The sequence below is a fragment of the Falco rusticolus genome, chromosome 3 (genome assembly GCF_015220075.1).
Source record: "Falco rusticolus isolate bFalRus1 chromosome 3, bFalRus1.pri, whole genome shotgun sequence".
Classification (NCBI taxonomy): domain Eukaryota; kingdom Metazoa; phylum Chordata; class Aves; order Falconiformes; family Falconidae; genus Falco; species Falco rusticolus.
Window position 1 is genome coordinate 12,168,793 of NC_051189.1, and position 18,370 is coordinate 12,187,162.

General features: G+C 53.5%; 2 protein-coding genes across 2 annotated transcripts in view; both read right to left on the bottom strand.

Moving 5' to 3' along the window:
- Positions 1–1,290: 1,290 nt before the first annotated feature.
- MAFA (MAF bZIP transcription factor A) lies at positions 1,291–3,651 on the bottom strand. The gene has a single exon (XM_037382220.1). The coding sequence runs from the start codon at positions 3,416–3,418 to the stop codon at positions 2,552–2,554; it is 867 nt and encodes a 288-aa protein (XP_037238117.1). The 5' UTR covers positions 3,419–3,651; the 3' UTR covers positions 1,291–2,551.
- A 4,195-nt stretch (positions 3,652–7,846) lies between these two features.
- ZC3H3 (zinc finger CCCH-type containing 3) overlaps positions 7,847–18,370 on the bottom strand; it is a 186,705-nt gene continuing 176,181 nt past the window's right edge. The window contains exons 12-13 of the mRNA XM_037378831.1: positions 9,706–9,786; positions 7,847–9,525 (exon numbers count right to left, since the gene is read on the bottom strand). Coding sequence (XP_037234728.1) covers positions 9,494–9,525; positions 9,706–9,786 — 113 coding nt within the window. The 3' untranslated portion in view covers positions 7,847–9,493. The remainder of the gene's footprint in view (positions 9,526–9,705; positions 9,787–18,370) is intronic.

Here is an 18,370-nt window from a genome sequence, read left to right on the forward strand (position 1 = left end):
GTCAAGCTGAGCTCAGGCTGCTCAAAATGCTCCACACACAAAATAAGACACCAACAAGCCTGAAGCAGCTGAAGAAAACAGGGGGATCAAGTCTGGGGGTGCAGGGGAGGGAGAACCAGAAGGTCCTGGGACCACACACACACCCCCCAAAGCCTGGGGACAGCCGGTCCCAAGGGGGTTGCATCAGCACAGTGGTGATCTATGGAGGGCGGCAGGGGGCAGCTCGTGTACCGGGGCACCTCCTGGCTGAGGACCCGCCATGGCTGAGCCTGTCCAGAGATATAGGAGGAAAAGATAAATATATATATATAAAATATATTACATGCTCAGAAATACATTGGGCCAAGGGCTGTGTTGCAAATTGCCCCACCGAGACCAGATAGCTGCAAGCAGGGCAGCTGAGCTCGGGCTTCTCAGCGACACATAGCAGAGCTGCCGGGGACATAAATCCCTGCAAAAAGTCCCGAAAAACCCCTAAACATTTGTAAAAATACCAACCCTAAAGCTTTCCTTTAGGGAAGGTATGTATTTCTTTGGTTTGTTGTTTTTTTGGTTTGGTTTTTTTTTTTCCCCCTCCCCCCTCCCTTAATTAAGAACTCAAAAGGGAAAAGGCAAGAGGGGAAAGAAAAATTATTTATTACCATTTCAAATCAAGCCAGCGGCTCATCGGGACGGTGTCAGACAAGCTGGGACCGAACTGGATCCGGGCTGGGGTGAAGGTGACTTTTTGGCAGCCACGGGAACAAAGGTCTCCAGGACACCTTGGGACCCACACTGGCCGGGGGCGGAGGGAAACAGCCAAACAAAAAACCCAACAAAACCCACCAAACTCAAACAAACAAACAAACAAAAAAAACAGAAACCCACAATCAAAACACAGTACCCGGCCGGTAAAAAAAAAAAAAAAGAAAAAAGAAAAGAAAAGAAAAGAAAAAACCCACAACAAAAAAAATCAAACCACCAAAACCACCCCCCCAAACAAACAGAAAATAAACAAAAAATACCACCAAAAAAAAAAAACCACCAAGAAAAAAACACAAGAAACCACAAAAGGCAAGAAAAGAGAGAAGCCCGAGTTCGGTGGAGCAGAGCCGGTGGTGGTCCCTGGCTTGCAAGTGATGAATAACAGCGTATTCGCCCCGGCGAGCCCCCCGCGCCGCGACCCGTCGCCGGGCGGGAGCTTGGGGAGGGTTTTGCATCAGTCCCAGGACTCCAAGGGAAGCAGCAGCAAACCCCAAACGAAAAGGCAATGCTGCGGGACCCCCGCTCGAGAGAAAACCCGACCCAGGCTCTAGTTGAATATAAGTTTTTATCTTGATGCAACATCGTTAAAACCGTCACAAATCGAAACAACAGGTCGTTAAAAACCGCTTCGCACGATCAGTACCTAAAATGCACCAGGCTCCCAAGCTCGCTTTGTCCGCAAGACCCTTGTGTTGTCCCCCATATTTTTTTTTTTATGGTTTTTCTTTTTTAAATAAGCAACTTGTTAAAAAAACCCCGCTCCTCCGCGCAGGATCGGCCCCGCTTTTGCTCCAAACACAATTGCACGAATTAATCTTTTTTTTTTTGCAAGAAATAATGTGCATTTTCTTTCCTTCTTTCAACATCGAGGTTAAAATAATATTCCGTTTCCCGAGGGTTAATAAATAAATCTGGTGCATAGTGAGATAGCAGCCAACCGTTTGCAGTCCATATATTACTATATTGCCTTTCAGGTCACCCTAAAATTGTTACCTCCCCCCCGCCCCGCTATTTTAAAGAGCATAGATAATTTTAAATCTCTATAAAACAGTATTATTTAACCCAATTGATTCCTGTATATAGTGCATTCGGCTTCTTCCCAACATCATTAAATTAACTCGATATTATTTGCATGCTATTACATACAAACTTTTTAAGACTCGTGTATTTTTTTTTCTTTTCTAAAGGATTTTGGGTTGTGGGGTTTTTTTTTTTTTTCGTAAATCACCAAGCAAAATATAGGCTCAAGGAAAAAAAAAAAAAAAAGCAGAAAACTAACTAATTTCTACATATTTACAAGGGTGAATAAGTTAAATGTGGCTCAGGTTTGCCGGCCGGGGGGGTTCGGGCGGCGAGGCCGGGCAGGGTGCAGCGCTACCTGCGACCCGCCCGGCCGATCCGTGGAGACCCCTCGAAAAAGAAAATCAAATCGGGGGTTAAACACACAGGATAAGGGGTGGGGGGGTGTATGTGGGTAGGGGGTGGTGATGTTTGTGGCGGTGGGGGGGAAGCCACCTGGATGGCGCTGATGCTCCCGGGGTGGGGGGGTGGCTGCGCGCCGTACACGTCCCGCATGCAGGCTGGCTCCAGGTCCGCTGCCGCCCCCCCGCCCCATCCCCAGCCCCAAGTCCCGGCTGTTGAGGGGTTCAACTCTCTCCAAAATTTCAGTGGGCAAAAAAAAAAGTTGTGGGTTTTTTTTTTTTTAATACAAGCAGAGGGTTTGCTCTCCCCACGTGGAGGGGGTGAGGAAAAAAAAAGCGAGGGACCCCCCCACACACACATACACCCCTCACCCCAGGTATGCGGCTCACATGAAGTAGTCAGCAGCGGGTTTGGGGGCGGCGGATGGGGAGGGCTCCCTTGGGAAGCCCCGGCCGGCTAACTTCTCATATTTTTCTTTGTACAGATCCCTTTCCTTGGCCAAGCGTGTCACCTCCTGCTTGAGCTGCTCCACCTGGCTCTGGAGTTGGCATTTCTCGTTCTCCAAGATGTGCCGTTGCTGGACCCGCTTGTAACGGCAGGATTGAGCGTAGCCTCGGTTCTTCAAGGTCCTCCTCTTCTGCTTGAGGCGGATCACCTCCTCCTTGCTGAAGCCCCGCAGCTGCCGGTTCAGCTCCCGTACCGACATACTCACCAACTGATCGTCGGAGAAGCGGTCCTCCAAACGCAGGTGGTGATGATGATGATGGTGATGGCCGGGATGATGATGGGCGGCCGGCGGTAGCTCCTCGCCACCGAAGGGCTGAGGTCGGAAAGGCTCATAACCTTGATGGTGATGATGATGATGGTGAGGGGCACCGATCAACGCCTCCACCGCGTCCTCCGGCGTCAGGTTGAGAGCTTCGGGATTGAGGTGATGCTGGTAACCCGACATCCAGTACAGCTCCTCCAGCTGCTGTTTGGAGCCCAGGGAAGCGGCGGCGGCAGCTGGGGGACCGGCGGCCGGTTGCCCGCCAGGACTGGGAGCGCAGAAGCTGGGCGAGGAAGGCACGGAGGAGCAGGGCGTGCTGAGCGGGGTGGAGGAGAGGGAACCGGCGGGCAGACGGTGGCACAGCCGCTCCGCCTCCGCCGGTTCCTTCTTCACCTCGAACTTCATCAGGTCGAAATCGTTCACGTATTCGATGGCGAGGGGGCTGGTGGGCAGCTCCGCGCTCATGGCCAGCTCCGAGGCCATCTCAGTCCATGGAGGGACCGGGGGGCGATCCCCCGGGCGCCGCCGCTCACCGAGGGCTGGAGGTCCCGCTGGCTGCGGGAGCCTCCTCCGGGCGGGCTCCGGGGCTCTGTCCGCGCTGCAACCGGCTGCCCCGACGGGGCTCCGCTCCCGGGTACGGCCGGGCTTCGGCTGGGCTCCGCCGCGGGGCTCAGCCCGGCTCCGGCAGCCTCCACGGCGGGGCTCAGCCCGGCTCCGCTGCAGGGCTCAGCCGGGCTGCTGGACTCTCCGACGGGACCCCGCTCCGGGCTGCGGGCGGACACCTCCGTCGGGGCTTCGCTGCCAGAGCCTCCCGCGGGAGCTTTCGCCGGGCGCCGCGGGCCGGGCGCGCTCCCCCCCCGCCGCTACCGCCGGTGGGACGCGGAGCCCCGTGGGTGCGGGACCCGGCGCTCTCCAGCACGGCGCTGCCCGGCAGGCTCCAGCCGCTGCCTGCGGCCGGTCCCCAATGGCAAGGAGCAGGCAGCGCCCTGCCCGCCCCTTCCTGCCTCCCCCTGGCACCTGCCCCGGCCCCACCTCCCGCGCCGCCGCCGCCGCTGCTGCCTCCGCTCCTCCCCGCCCCGGGCACGGGCACGGCGCCCTGGGGGCGGGGGCCGTAGCCCTGCCCGCTCCCTGCCCGTGCTCGGCGCTGCCGCCGCCGCTGCCGGGCGGCTGAATGGAGCCCGCCGCCTTATATACGGGGCAACGCGGCCGGGCCCCGCCTTCTGGGGCGGGACTAGTCGCTTCTGTCCTATCAGCGCGGCGGTAGCTCGCCTTGATTGGTGTATCCCCACGGTAACGCCCCGGGGTAGCTGTCAATCTCCGCGGGGAGAGGGTTCGGCGCTGCTGGCGGCCGCTCCGGAGGAGAAGCCGGGGGGACAGTGGCCAGGGCATCCTCCTGGCAACCCGAGGGTAACCCCCCTGCACCCCCCAGGCACCCCCCCCGCACCCCCTGGGCACACCCCGGGCAACCCCCCTGCACCCCCCAGGCATCAGCACAGGCATCCTGCCTGCACCCCCGGGCATTTCCCCTGCATCCCCCCCTGCACCCCACAGGCGCCCCCGGCACCACCATATGCCTTCACCACTGCAGCTTCTACCAACCACCCTGGGCCCAAGCCGGACTGAGCAAGGAGTGGGGAAAAATAGAAATCATAGTTTTCTCCCAAAGAAACAAGAAAATCCCAAAACGGCGATTACTGATCCCAAATCAGGTTTCATGCAGTAGTTGCTGGGGGACCATGGCCTCCAGGACATCTGCAGGTGCCAGGCGTGACATCAGGGTGCAGCCCTTTCCCCACCTCAGTTTCCCCAGGTGGGAACAGCTCAGCATCCTTCCTGGGTCATTGGAAAGGCTTGCCATCCTTGCAAAAAGCCATATACATATAAAATTTATTTATTTATTTATTTTATGTTTTCACAAGTTATTGATGGTCAGGAAGCAGCTGTATCCACCAGGGAAACACTCCACGTGCTCCATCAGGGCTGGACCAGTTAAGCCGCTGCCCCTGGCTTCGTGACGTTTGCCCCGGCACATGGCGGGGAGCGTTACCAGCTCGAGGCTGAGGACCACCATCCCAGCAACACGGCAAAGGCATCACAGGCACTAATCGGCAGCTTGGGGGTGAGGGGTGGGGGGGAGTGGGGCATGGGGTGCTCAGCCCACCGCAGGATGAGACCCATGGTGTGGATGTGGCTGCGCTGCTCCGAGCCCTGCCACCTCGTGGCTGCTGCAGCTGCAGCACGGGAGGGATGAGGATGTTTGGGGTATCCAGGCGAGAATAAGAATTAACTTCCATGGGCTCAGTGTCAGTGTGGGAGCAGCGGGTCAGGGACAGCACCCCGGGGCTCAGGGATCACATGGGGAAATGTGCTGAGGCCAGGGATGGAGCACATGGCAGCCTGGTCCCAGCTGCGGGGCTGCGGGCACAGCTGCTCCTCACACCAGTGTTTGAGGGAAACTGAGGCACAGGGCAGTTGCCATTGAGTTGTCCCACCAAACCCCAAAGGATGACCAGCTTCATCCTGCAGAGGCTATCAATACCCACCCACCAACCCGCAGTCCCCCTCAGGACTCAGGGTTGTCTCCATCACCTGCAGGATGCAGCCTCGGTCCCACTGCATCCCAGCCTGGCTGCATCCTGCCCCTCTGCACCCTACAGGCAGCTCCATGGGATGTGGGCGGTGACGGTCCCTTTGCCCAGCTGATGGTCATCCCTGCTCAGGGATTTGGGGTTGGGGGACACTACCTTCCATGGTGCTAACTGACCATTCAGAAGCAGGGATTATTTGGGCCAAATTACTGCAGAAAATAATTTTTTGGGGGGGATAAACCCACTTACCCCGCTGCATCCCCAGCAATTAAAACTTCACATCATTTCTCTTACTGGATCAGGCCTCTGGAGGTTGTTGTCCCCTTCTATCTGCTCCCATCAAGGTAAAACTGAGTTGGGGCAGAGGGGTGTGTGTGTGTGTGTGTTTGTCCCCCCAGGGAGGGTCACACATGCAGGCAAAGCCCCACATGTGTCCCCCAAAACCCTGGTGATGCTGGAAGTTAACCTATATTGGATAACCTGGAACACAGATATCCCATAATGGAGACCTCAAACTTGGGCAGGGGATAATAGGACACCTCCATCCCTCACCCCCAACTTGAGGGAGGGGACAAAGAAGGGGACAAAAAGGGCTTCTGGATGTTTTTGCAATAAACCCCCCTTTTTATAGAGTGTTTTCAACCTCCGTTTGCTTATGTGACCCCAAATGCAGCATCAGTGTCCCTGTGCAGTGGGATGTTGAGGTCCCACACTGGGAAAGGGGTGTGTGGGTGGGGAGTCTGGGATGTGATGCCACCTCCCTAACCCTGGCACCACGTTCCTCCTGGGAGCTGCTGGCACCTTGGGGGCACCCGGCCCCCATCAGCAGCTGCCACCCATGATGGGACAGCAGCCACCAAGGGATTAGGAATGGGCCGGGCTCCAACAGGGACGTCGCTCACCCACGACACCCCCTTGGGTATTTTTAGTGGGGTGGCTGGGTACAGTGACACAGCTGGGGGAGCATGTCCCCAGCCCTCCCCGCCACGCTGAACCAGTCATCTAAGTTTACTTGCAGGCGGTCAAGTGACATAACCAGGTTGGTGGCCATGGGATGGCGGTGGGATGGCGTCACCTTTTGCTTTTAGAGTGGGCAGCTTGTGTGCCCCTTTAACCCTTCGAGCGGGGCTGGGTAACCGTGTGGGTGCTGCCTTAGTTTCCCCAGTTGGTTGATAACAGGGTGATAGGGTGATGGTGCGCAGCACCCAGTCTGGGGTGCTGCTGGATTAGGAAGCCCTCATAGTAGCATCACCCCATGGCAAAGGTGGTGTCCACCATGATGCACCCCATGAGCTGATGGTACCATCTTGGCAATGCTCCACCAGCATCTGCAGCACGAACCCAGGTGTCACTGCACAGAGAAGGGTCAGAAATCATTTTGGGAGGGGGAAGAAAAACCACCAGCAATGAGGCTGGTGCCCATGGTGGGACCAGCTACGGGCATGGAGGAGGAGGAGGGCAGGGGATAGCTACCCTGATGACAGGCAGAAAAGCGAGCCAGCGGCTGACACCTCCTCGGCACCTGCCCCCCTGGCAAGGCACCAACAGTTGTGCCAGCAGCACCCGCCGTGGCAGGTGTTTCCAGGAAATGTTTACAGTGCCCTCCAGAAACACTGCCCTGTGCCACCCCTCCAGCAAAGGCACGTCCTTGCTGGGGCTCTGGGACAGCCCGGCCATGCACCCACTACCACAGCATCCCCAGCTTCATGGGGAGGACAGATAAACCCCCATTGGGGCCCATCACCCAGGCATTGCGGCTGCTGGTGGCAGTGGGGGAACCCACCAGGGCTCAGCAACACCTCTCCCAGGGCTGCGTTTATCCCTGCTTGGAAATTAATCACCCCCAAGCAATGCTTTAATGACAACCAGCAATAAATTACAATCCTCCCCAGGAAGGGAGCAGCGGCACCGGTGGGCGGCGGAGCCGTGGCTCTCGGCAAGCTACTCATTGCCTCACTCAATTAGTGCAGTGCAAGCCTTAATCCCAGTTAGATTGCTCATTAGGGAGCCACAGCCATGGGAAACACCAAAGCTCCCGGCCACTGTCACCCTGCACTGGCCATCCCTGGGGACTTGCATCATCATCATCTCCTCCAGGGTGATTTTTAGTGAATTTAGGTGGTGGGTTTTTTGGGTTTTTTTTAGGAAACCACCACATGAAGAAACATCCTTTCTAGGTAAAAGGGGGGAAAGTTATAATAATTACAAATGTCAAAAAATATGGGGATCAGAGAAGCCCCTCCACCGGCATTAGCCAGCTCCTTGAGGGGGTGTTCATGTGGTATCACTGAAAAAAAGAGCAAAGCCACACTCTGACCAGGCATCCTAGGGAAGAAACTCTTTATTTACATATCAAAACACATGGGTTAATAAAAGACATTTAACATCAACGGAGACAATGAAGTTTTTATTAAAAAACTGCTCACTGTACACACGCTGGGGTATGAGTGCAGCCCTGGAGTGGGGGACCTGCTGGTCCTTGCAATGGCTGGGAGGATGCTGGGGACGTGGCCTCCCCAAACTGGTCTCCAAGTGGTACTAACCCCCACGCCAGCTCTTGGTTCAGAAGTGGGCAGCATCTCTAAACAGGAGCCCAGGGAGGTTACAGGCATTAATGACGTCTCACCTTTGGTGGCATGCCGTGCCCACAGTCATGTGAGCCAGGTGATAAATCCACCTCCACAAGCCGGGGAGAGCATCTCAGTCTGTAGATGTGGGGTGATAACACCCAAGGGGGTCACCTAGGGAAGGGAAACCCCTGTGGGGTCCCACACCACCCAGTTGCAGGGGGAAAAACCGCAGCCATCAGCCCCTTGCCAGAGCCGTGGTGCCCCTGAGCCCACTGCCGAGCTCTACCACCCACCCCACTGCTGAGCACACTTGGGTGCTGGGTCCCCTGGGAGCCCCAGGGCTCACCCACGTCCCTGCTGATGCCTTTTCCCTGCAGCTGCGACTCAGGGCAGTGGATGAGCAAAGCCTGCCACCCCGCATGGCTAACCCTGACTCTCTGCACCTCTTGGGAAAGGGAAGTCCTGCAGCCGTCCCCAGGACCTCATCCGTGTGGGGGAACAGCATCCACCACTCCGAAATCCCTGTGGGAATTGTACCCACGGATGCAAAAACCCAATGTGCTGGCAGCTGCATGGCTGGGAGTACTCGGCACAAAGCTCCCCCTGTGTTTTGCTCCTGCTTAGATTTGGGAGTTTCCAAAAAAAACCCGTAAGAGCTGGTTTGGGTCTCCCAGGGGGGACCAAACCCCCTCTGGGATGGGAAGAGGTGGGCGTCAGGGTGCAGCTGGCCACGGGAGACATTGACATGCTGCAGGAGCATTTGATGGGAGCTCAGCACTGCTCCGAACACACGTTTCCACTAGGGATGCTCTCGGCACATAGCTCCACTCCAAGAAATCTCCCAAAAGCAAAGGGATAGAGCGGGATGGATGCAGGTGGTCTCTTGGCACGAAGAGATCAGGGCTGAGCTGAGTTGGGGCTCTACACCCTGTTACACACCACCACAGTGACTTGCAACCACTGGCCACACTTGTCCCCAGTATAGTGGCTGACCTGGATGCAGGCATGTCACGTGATGGCATTAAGCTCCTCAGGTCCCTGTATCACCTTGTGTCTGGGACTGCAGCAGAGCCACAATCTGTGAGTGGACCGATGGGGATGGGAGCCTCTTCCTAGCTCTGCAAGCATGCAGGGAGCCTGACGGCAGGGCTTGCCTTCAATACACTGGCTGAAAAGATAAATCTATTGTCAAATTAATGTATTTCAAACAAAGCTGCTCCCCTGCAGCAACAGGTGGTGCTTCCCCATGCTGCCATCCGTCTCCTTGCCAAAATGATGTCCCAGAAAAGCAAGATGAGAAGGGGGTGCTGCATCTGGCCACGGCATCCTGAGGTAGGTGCCAGGTCATGCCCGGCTCTGCAGTTCCTGAGCTGGTCAGCTGCCGCTTGATCGGGTCTTGCTTACAGCCGGGGCTTGATCTGCAGCTGTTTGCCTGGAGGGAGGAAAGGCAAAGGTGATGGTGGGAGGGGGGTACCATGTGTCTGGACACCCCTGGGCTTCTCCTTGCTTGACTGTGGTTGGTTAACACACTGGAGATGGGCAAAGGCAGCAGGGATGTAGGTGGTCCCCTGCCCCAGCTGCACCTGACCCCACTAGCACCCACCAGCCTCACCTCTGCCGCCCTCTTCCAGACGTGCGTTTTCAGAGTCCCGCAAGGATGACGGTGGCAAAGTCCTCTTCTTTTTCTCATTGCCTGGGAGAAGAAAGGAAGAGGAGAAAGTCATTGAGGTTGACTCAGGTCACCTTGGAAATCCTTTGGGTCACAGGAGCATCCTGAGCTCCTCTGCTGCTCCTGCAGTCCTGGTGCTTCATGCCTTAACAGTGGGAAAAGGGAGTAAAAGCTGCCCCAGAGGGCACAGTGCCGCCAACAAGAAGGGTTAATTAGTGAGCAAATGTAGAAAAATAAATGAGTGCACCTAACTGCATTCTGTGCCTCCCATCCTGAAGCCCACAGCCATGGTTGTGGCTCCCCCACCACCCTGCCAGCCTGCTGGTGGGAACACGTGTGTCCCCAATCTGGTGCTCAGCCTGGCCTTGCTGCCCTGCAGCCCTTTCCCCTGCCTTTTGGTGCAGAGTTGTTCCCTTTGGGGTGGGGACATGTCTCCCTGCAAGTCCAGAGCCTATGTCTCCCTTGGCCATTGCTGGGATGGAGGTGGATGCTGGGATTCCCCAAATCCCTGAGCACCCTCAGCCCCCTGGAAGTAGTACAGGACAGAGGCACTTGCAGGTCCCTTCCTGGCGCAGAGCAGCAAGTCTGCTGCAAAACCCCCAAGTTATGGGTGAAAAAGAAATTTAAAAGTAGTCAACCTCCAAACAGCAGCACAAGGTGAGCATCATGACCTGCTTTGGGGCTGGGCTGGAGCAGGAAAGAGCAGAGCACTGGCAAGCAAGAGGTTAACTCATACTTGGTGCTCTGGCCACTCCAGGTTTGGGGATCAAACTTTTCAGCCACCCCCAGCGTCCCCCCAGGATGTGCTGGGTGATTACTTCTCCTTGCTGGAGCACTGTGTCTCCCCCAAAACGGGTCCCAGATGCTCATACAGAGTCAAAACTCCATGAAGTGCCTCTGGGAGGTGGCATCTTCACACGACAAATCCAGGCACAGCCCATGGACTGGGGTGGATGGCATGAAGCCCCCCTCCATTTCAACCACAACACTGGAGTTTCTCCTATTTTCCCTTGCTGAAGTATGTGGAGAGGTGCTCATGGGGTCTTACCTACCAGACTGGGCAGGAGAGCAGTGGCCACTTGGGCAAGAAGACACTGAGATGAATGTGGATGGGAAAAGGAGAAGGTTTCCCAGAAAAAAGGACCCACAGCTTGCTGAGTGATGAGGTTTAGTGGGAAAAGTCCCCTCTCACTTGGGATTACAGCAGGTGGAGAAGGTCACGGAGAAGATGGAGGGAATACAGCCCAAACCCTCTCCAGATGAATAAGCACCACACAACTTAACCGTATTTCTGTAAAACCCCAGCTTTAGCACCCCGCATCGCACCTCCCAAACAATGATGCCCAACACAGATGTGGTACAATGGGCACCTTCAAGCAGCCTTGAAAGCCTGAAGGAGGTTTGGGGGCAGGGGAAGCAGGAGGGGTGAGGAGCCCAAACAGCATCCAACAACAGGGAGCCACCAAGAGTTTTTTGTTGCTTTTAAACTTGGGTAAACAAACTTGCTCAGAGCCTAAGCCGTAGTGGCAGTGATACATAGCTTTTGAGCTAATTTATGTAAAATAAAGAGGGCTCATTTAGCACCTTTCCACCCTTAATATAACACCCATACATCAGAGGGCTGCACAGCAGCCATGATGGACTCAGCTATTAGTCACTGGCAAACGCAGCCAAATTCAGCTTTGGGGAACGGCACCACCAAGCAGATGCCCATCACACCCTGCTCAGCCTCTGACCACCCTTCTAATTTTCCAGCTGACCCCAAGTATTTCTTTTGCATTGAGCCAGATGGTTTTTCCAGCCTGGGATTTCCAAATCCCACCCTGGTTGCTGTAGTTAGGGTCCAGCAGAGCTGCTATCCATCAACCACAAGGGGTCAAAATTAGCATCTCCTTCCTCCTGCCCCACCAGCAACCGCCGCCCCAGTCCAATGGGAACGATGGGAACAGCTCAGTTTCCCCTGGATGAGCTGGAGAAAACTTCATTAGCTAATATACATGCAGTGGCACAAAACCCACGCTTTGCGATTTAACGCAAATATGATTACAGAAGTAGAAATAGATTTCTTTCTTTTTGGAGAGAAGAAAAAAAATTAAGGATGATTTTTAAATCAACCGTAATTAGCTTCCTGACTTCAGTACAGGGTTGCACGGAGCCGAGATGATTTCACAGCATCCATGTCTGATTTCCAACATATTCCTCAAAAAACTGAGGAGGGCAATAATGAATTAAAACCACAAGAGGTTGTAAAAGGACTAAACCAGTCCAGTTTCTCACCTTGGAGGGAGGGAGATGCTGCTCCTGGAAAGCATGGAGCAGTGGATGCTTCACCCCACAGAGCAAGTGGGGATGGGCAAACACTGCATCCCACATCACCATGAAAACCAGAGGCAGGGGGGACCTGGACAAAACGGGGGTGTCACTTAACCCACCCCAGCAAAAGAAAATATATTTTCTGCTTTTGTGCATGGGAGATCCTGCAAATGGCGTGATCAATCTTGGGTCGCATCTTGTGTACCTTCACTCTCTCCCCCCGCCGGCTTCTTCCCTGCATTTCAGCAGCCATGCAATCCATCTTCCAGGAACCAGGTATATAATTTCTAGTTAGCGAAAGCCGGGCTAAGAAGCCCCTTTTTCATTACGATGATTGAACTGCTTCCAAAGAGAAGAACCAGGGCTGGATCACAAGCTCTCCATCGAAAGCCGGGCAGCTTTTGCTGAGCTTGTCAGCCTCGCTGGAGAATTAGGACTTCCAGCGCTCTTCCTCCTGATGAAAATCAACATTTATTTTGCCTAAACCTAAGAAGGTGTCAGGCAGATGGAAAAACTTGCCACTCTTCACGAGGAGAAGGGAGGGAAAAGAAGGAAATCTAATAGAAATATATTATCAAGTCCGAGGAGTGGACAGTGCAGTAAATCACGCTTCAGGTGGCACCATTATATTTTTCAATAAAACCTGGCCTTCCCCCAGACGCTGCCGAGCCGAGCAGTTCCAGCTGCAGCTGACAGGAAAGTTAAAACAAAATTTGTTTCATCCCAATGCTGATACAGGTTTTTTTAAAGGGATTGAAAAGTAGGGAAACCCCTCAGATGAGGGATGAAAGGAGGAGGGTCTCATCCTTGTCCCCAGATTCTCTCCCTGCCCACCATTCCTGATCGATGAGGGTTTAAATAAATTTGTTCCCCTCCGAGCTGTGAGGGTGGGAGGCAGCTGGAGACTGCCCCACATCATTGGTGGAAGATTCCCAAGCCCCAAAGCAAGGGGATGCACGGGAAGATGGCTTGCTTGCAGCTTTCCAAACTCCACCAGCCAGCTATAAAAAGCTTTGCTGGAGGGAAAGCCAGTTATGTTGATGCTTTTCCTTCCTGACCAACCTCCAACCTGATGGATGTCTGGTCTCCATCACTCTCCTGAGTGTTTTTCGTCCTCTCCTGCATCCAGCCAGGCTCCAGGAAGGGGCTTCGTGTGGGACATGATACCCGCAACCACCTGCTCCTCCCCGAGAGCTGACTGTGTGCAATAGCCCCGAACAAAAAATATATTCCCATTTCTAAAAGGAGAGCGGGCTAACAAGGTGGCTACAATTAACAACCAGCCAGCTAATGCTCTGGTTATTAACACAGCAAAGGGGGGTGCAAAAGTTTCCACCTGACGGCTCGGAGCACCGAGATGCATCCCAGCATCTCCCTGCCGGATGCTCCAAGTTTAACACTGTGAGGAGAAATCTCCCTATCCCCCCAAACCACTTTTTTCCCCCATTCCCAAAGGAAAAATATCACTTTAACCCCTTCTTGACCACTTTGGGGAAGCCCAGAGGCTGAATCTGCCTTGGAAATGGCTTTTCCTTTCTCAGCAAAAGCACTCACTGAGTCAGCTCCCAGAGAAACGTACGTTGGGAGATGCCTTTAAAAAATAAATTGAAATTATTATTGATATTTTTAAATAAAGCCCAAGAACCAAAGGCAGGATGGAAAGGTCAATGGCAAGGGTTAAGCCCCAGAATTTTCCACAAATTATTTTTCATATAGAAAAAGCAGCTGGGGGGCTGGATCTCCTTGGCTCGATCCTGCATTAATCCATCTGGTGAGACAACCTGCACCAAAACCTCACCCTGCTGCTGTTCCGCCCAGACCTTCTGCCCCTCATGTGGGGGAAGCATCAAGGCTGGGATGTCATGAGAAGCTTTGTCCAGAAGGAAAAATGCTCAGATATTTTCTTGCTTCCTAACTAGGATGTTCGAAGCGAAGACAGGCTGGGGGTGATGTCCCACTGCTGCCTAGTAGTGCCTGTCTCCTGCCATGCTTGCAGAGCAGGGTATCTGTGCCAGGATGTTCTTTCCATGTCTCTTCTCCTTAATTCCTTCTTTTAAGTGGAAAAAAGCAATCGGAACACTAGCCATGAGCTGCAGTGGTGGGAGTGGGGCTTCGTCGGGCATGGCAGAGATGTTTTGTGCTCTGGTGGTGCATGTTGACATGGCCTTGATGATGCGTGGTGAACACCATGTTTGTCTTTTACTGGTGAGCTGAAGTTTACCCTGAAGAAGACGGGATTTCACCACCTGGGAGGGCTCTTCCAGCTTCAGTTTTTTGGTCATTAAATAACCTGGGGGGGAACAACATGGCTGCCAAGTGGCCGCAGGCTGAACAAGAGGGGCCTTCAGAAATCCTGAGCCAAGTCTAAAAGCCCTGGTCTACAGACCCTCTGCCACAGGTGGACAAGACCCTAAAAAATGGGTAACAAATTAATATGGAAGAAGTAGATTTCAGTCCTGGCAAAGGAGTGAGACTTGGCAGGTCTGAAAGTCACCTGCAAATCAATCAGGGAAGAGGACTGCAAACGTGCAGGCGGCTCAGTCCAGGCAGAAAGTAAATCAGAGAACAGTATTGCCAACAGCCTTTTGTGGGCTAAGAAATGATGATTCTGATTCAGAGCGAGAGCCCAATTAGAAAAAGTCACTGCACTCACCAGGTTTACTGGAAGTGTCAACTACACTGGTTCCTTTGCAGTAAGGAAGTTAAATGGCAGTAAAGTTTCTGACTTTTGGACCTTCCCAGAGCCACCAAGACATGCGGCGATCCAATTCCAGCCTTCAACAACAGCCATGTTATCTGCACTACCCCACAGCCTGATGGTACCCCAAACCTGGTGGTGTTCTGCAGCAGGATCAGGGCTTTAGTAAGGGATGAAAATGAAAGGATGGAGAAACAGAGGCAAGGGCTGCCAGATACAAGGCATCTAACGCAAGGTCCACCAAGGAGTTCTGGTGAGGTCCATCAGCCTGAGTATCAGTCTACCTGTTTCTCTGGGCTGGGAAGGAAGCATTCATGACCAAGAAGATGTCTGAAACCAGTATCCACGGTGTATGAAAGCAACCTAAACCCACCCCGCTGCAGAGACACTCACCAAACAGCCCCCAAATCTGTAGGGACCTGCTGACTCAGGAGGAGAAGATGCAATTGCTAATGACCCAAGTAGATCCAGCCCATTAACAGGAAACCAATTAGACTGCTAGGCACTGTCCTGTCCAAGGGGTGGATGCAGCCTGCTACCTGCAGCTCAACAGATTTTTGCATTAGAAAAAGCAATTCTATTAAAGGTTTGTTAATTCAGTTACGAAAGAGTTTTGATGCTCTCTTATTAAACTCTCCCTACATGCCTGATGGAGCGTGGCGTTGGCTGAGAAGCTGGTGAAGGAAGCATTCACCTGCAGCAGGATAACACAGCAAAGGAGGAGATCAGGATGAGCACAGGAACATCCCATCACCACCTGCCAGGTGCATGGATCACCCTCTCCATTACAAGAAAGATCTGCCAAATGCCAGGAGAAGAGATGGGAAGGTACCACCAAGGTCCACACTGTCCTGGAGCCCTCCAGGTTGTTAAGCTATGAGGCAGGGATTGGTTCATGGGTACCATCAGGAAGGAAGACAGAGATTTCCTGCTGCCTGATGTGGAGCCTGTTAATTTATCCTGTGAGACTAGAGTGCCTCAGAGAAAGACAGCAATGGTAACACTGATGTAAGGACAACAAGGTACATCAAGCACACTCCTAATTCCCTTTTCTTTCCCTGCAGACTTCAGGGCTTGGTGTCCTTCTGCCCTTCCTCTCCTTAACTTTTCCTTGTCCCATTGGTATCATCTCCTGAGGATCTGGGAGGTCTTGTAACTCTCATGAGCTCTTACCATGACCATCAAAGTGTCTCCACCAACTCCTGCCATCTCCTACCTGGATGATGAGCTGGACCTTATTGTTGAGGTTGGACAGGTTCAGGAGGCTGGACTTGATGACCTCCCCAGGTCCCTTGCATCCTATGATCCTAAGGCCTGGACTTGGATCTGAAAATGGCCCAGAGCTGAAGGGAAAGACCCCCAAAACACAAAGGAGATGGTTTATCTGCTCCTCTCATACCTAAACTCATCCCTGGCTCTCCCTCAACCCTCCCAGCTGTTTCCATCCTGCAGCGCCTCAAGCCACCCACAAACTGCCAATAAAGCTTCAGAGCTGCTGCTAATTAGAAGAATATAGCAAATGGGGAAACTGAGGCACACACCACTATCCTGCCAAAACCCCTGTTTCTGCATAAAGATTTCAGTTGCTGCCCTTGCCTGCAAAGGCTAAAACTACTGTGACCAAAGATCTCAGATGATCTGTAACCATCTCCCATCAATCTGATCTGCCCCAGGAACCTATGAGGGGACCAGGAGCAGCTCTGCAGAGTTCCCTGGCTCTCCACAAGTGAAAAGCCACATGAAAAGCAGTCCTCAGCCCATCAACCCCCTCACTCTTCCCAACCTGGCAGGTGACCAAGCCAGCCACACATCACAGCAATCCTGAGATGTCACAAGCCACTTAACCATCCACTGTCCCATAGCCCTTATTAGATGGTCCACTGATCTGGCTCCACAGCTTGCTGGGTTTCTTGCTGCTGTGAGCACCCAGGATGCATGGAGCAAGCAAAGGTACGGCGGAGTCAAGAGTTATTGCCAGCCTTTGGGTGAGGCACCAAGACCTTCAAGCAGGTTCCTCAAAAGCTGGGAGGCCCAGGAAAGAGCTTCTCCAGCACCTTAGCCAGACTCTGAGGAAGAGAGGTCCATTCCAGTGACCAGCTCTCCAAGAGAGGTCTGACAACAGTGAGCCATAACACCCCCACCAGCAGTGCAGGAGACGCACCAGGACCCTGCTCAGAAAGGTGGTGCTGTCAATGACAAGTCAATGGAGGGAACCTGGAGGAGGAATACACAGAGGAGGAGCAGAAAGGCTGGGAAGACTGTGTGGGACAGAACAGCTGCCCTCAGCCAAGTCGTGGGAGATCCAGAGGCCATGGAGGTGACCCCACCTGAAGAAGAGGTCATGGATGTGGTCCCACCCAAAGAAGAAGCCAGGGAGGTGGACCGGCTGCAGGTGCAGCATTTAGCCCCTGACTTCATCATGGCCAAGGCCTTTTCCAAAAAGAGGCAACGAGCCCCACCAGGAAGGCCAAAACCTCAGCTCCCCACCAGCCAGGACTCAAGATCCTCAAAGAAGTCCAAGGTGGCTCAGATGCCTCCTGAAGGTAACCTGGATGGAAGAGAAGAGAGAACCAGGGGGTTCCTGTCTGGAGATGAGAAAACTAATGGGGAATTGCTGTCTTTAACTACTTGTCTTCAGTTACCTAAAGGTGGTTGAAGATGGAGCCAGACTCTCCATGGAGGTGCATAACAGATAACAGATCAGTAAGAGAAAACTATATAAAAAAAATTTCCCCTGGATAAACAAAAGGCTTCAGATTTACCATGAAAAAGTCTGAGTTCAGCACTGAGGTCTGCATTAAATGCTTCATTAGCAGCGCTTTTCAGGATTGGGCTAATTTGGTAGTGCTATGAAAACATCCAACACTTGTGAGACCACACCTGGAGCTCTGTGGGCTCCCCAGTACAGAAGGACATGGACATACTGGAGCGAGTTCAGTGAATGCCATCAAGACGACTGAGGTTGGAGCACAGGATGTACAAGGAGATGTTTGTGACCACACAGACAAACCAGTTCCCTGTATTTTATCCATAGAAATATTTCCTCCACGATCCTACCAAGAGAAGCGAACTGCGCTAAGTCCTGCCAGCATCAAAGCTGACAGTGAATGCCAGCTCTTGTTATCCCAGGATAATGTCCTAGCCCTTCATCCCCAACCACACAGATGCTCTCTGGAAAGCTCCAGGGCATCTTCTGCTGCTGGCTCACACTGACCAAAAGGGTTGGCTGCCGCACCTGGCTGCTGAAATAAGTTTTAGATCAAAGAGCTGGTGTCAGAAGTAGGGTTAAAGGAGATACTACAGGTGATGGGAGACCCCATGGGACCCTCAGTGCAGCCAAGGGGGTCTGGCCACATCCAACTGGATGGCTCACAGCACCAGCTTTCTCTTACATTCCAGGAGCTGGGCATGGTTGGATCAGGATCTGGCACCAAGGGGTTGCCCACCCCCACAGTCACATGCCCTGTTGGGGGTGGCTCTCAAGCACTGGTCCAGCCCGGCAGAGAAGGGGGGAGATTTGCATTTGCAAAGTTATTCCTCCAGAAGTGAAAGCTGTAAACAAACCCAGAAGCGCTGCACCTCCGTGAATTCCTCCAA

What these genes read in the sequence shown, in the direction of transcription:
- MAFA (XM_037382220.1), bottom strand. Translation starts at nt 3,418, where the DNA reads ATGGCCTCGGAGCTGGCCATGAGCGCGGAGCTGCCCACCAGCCCCCTC.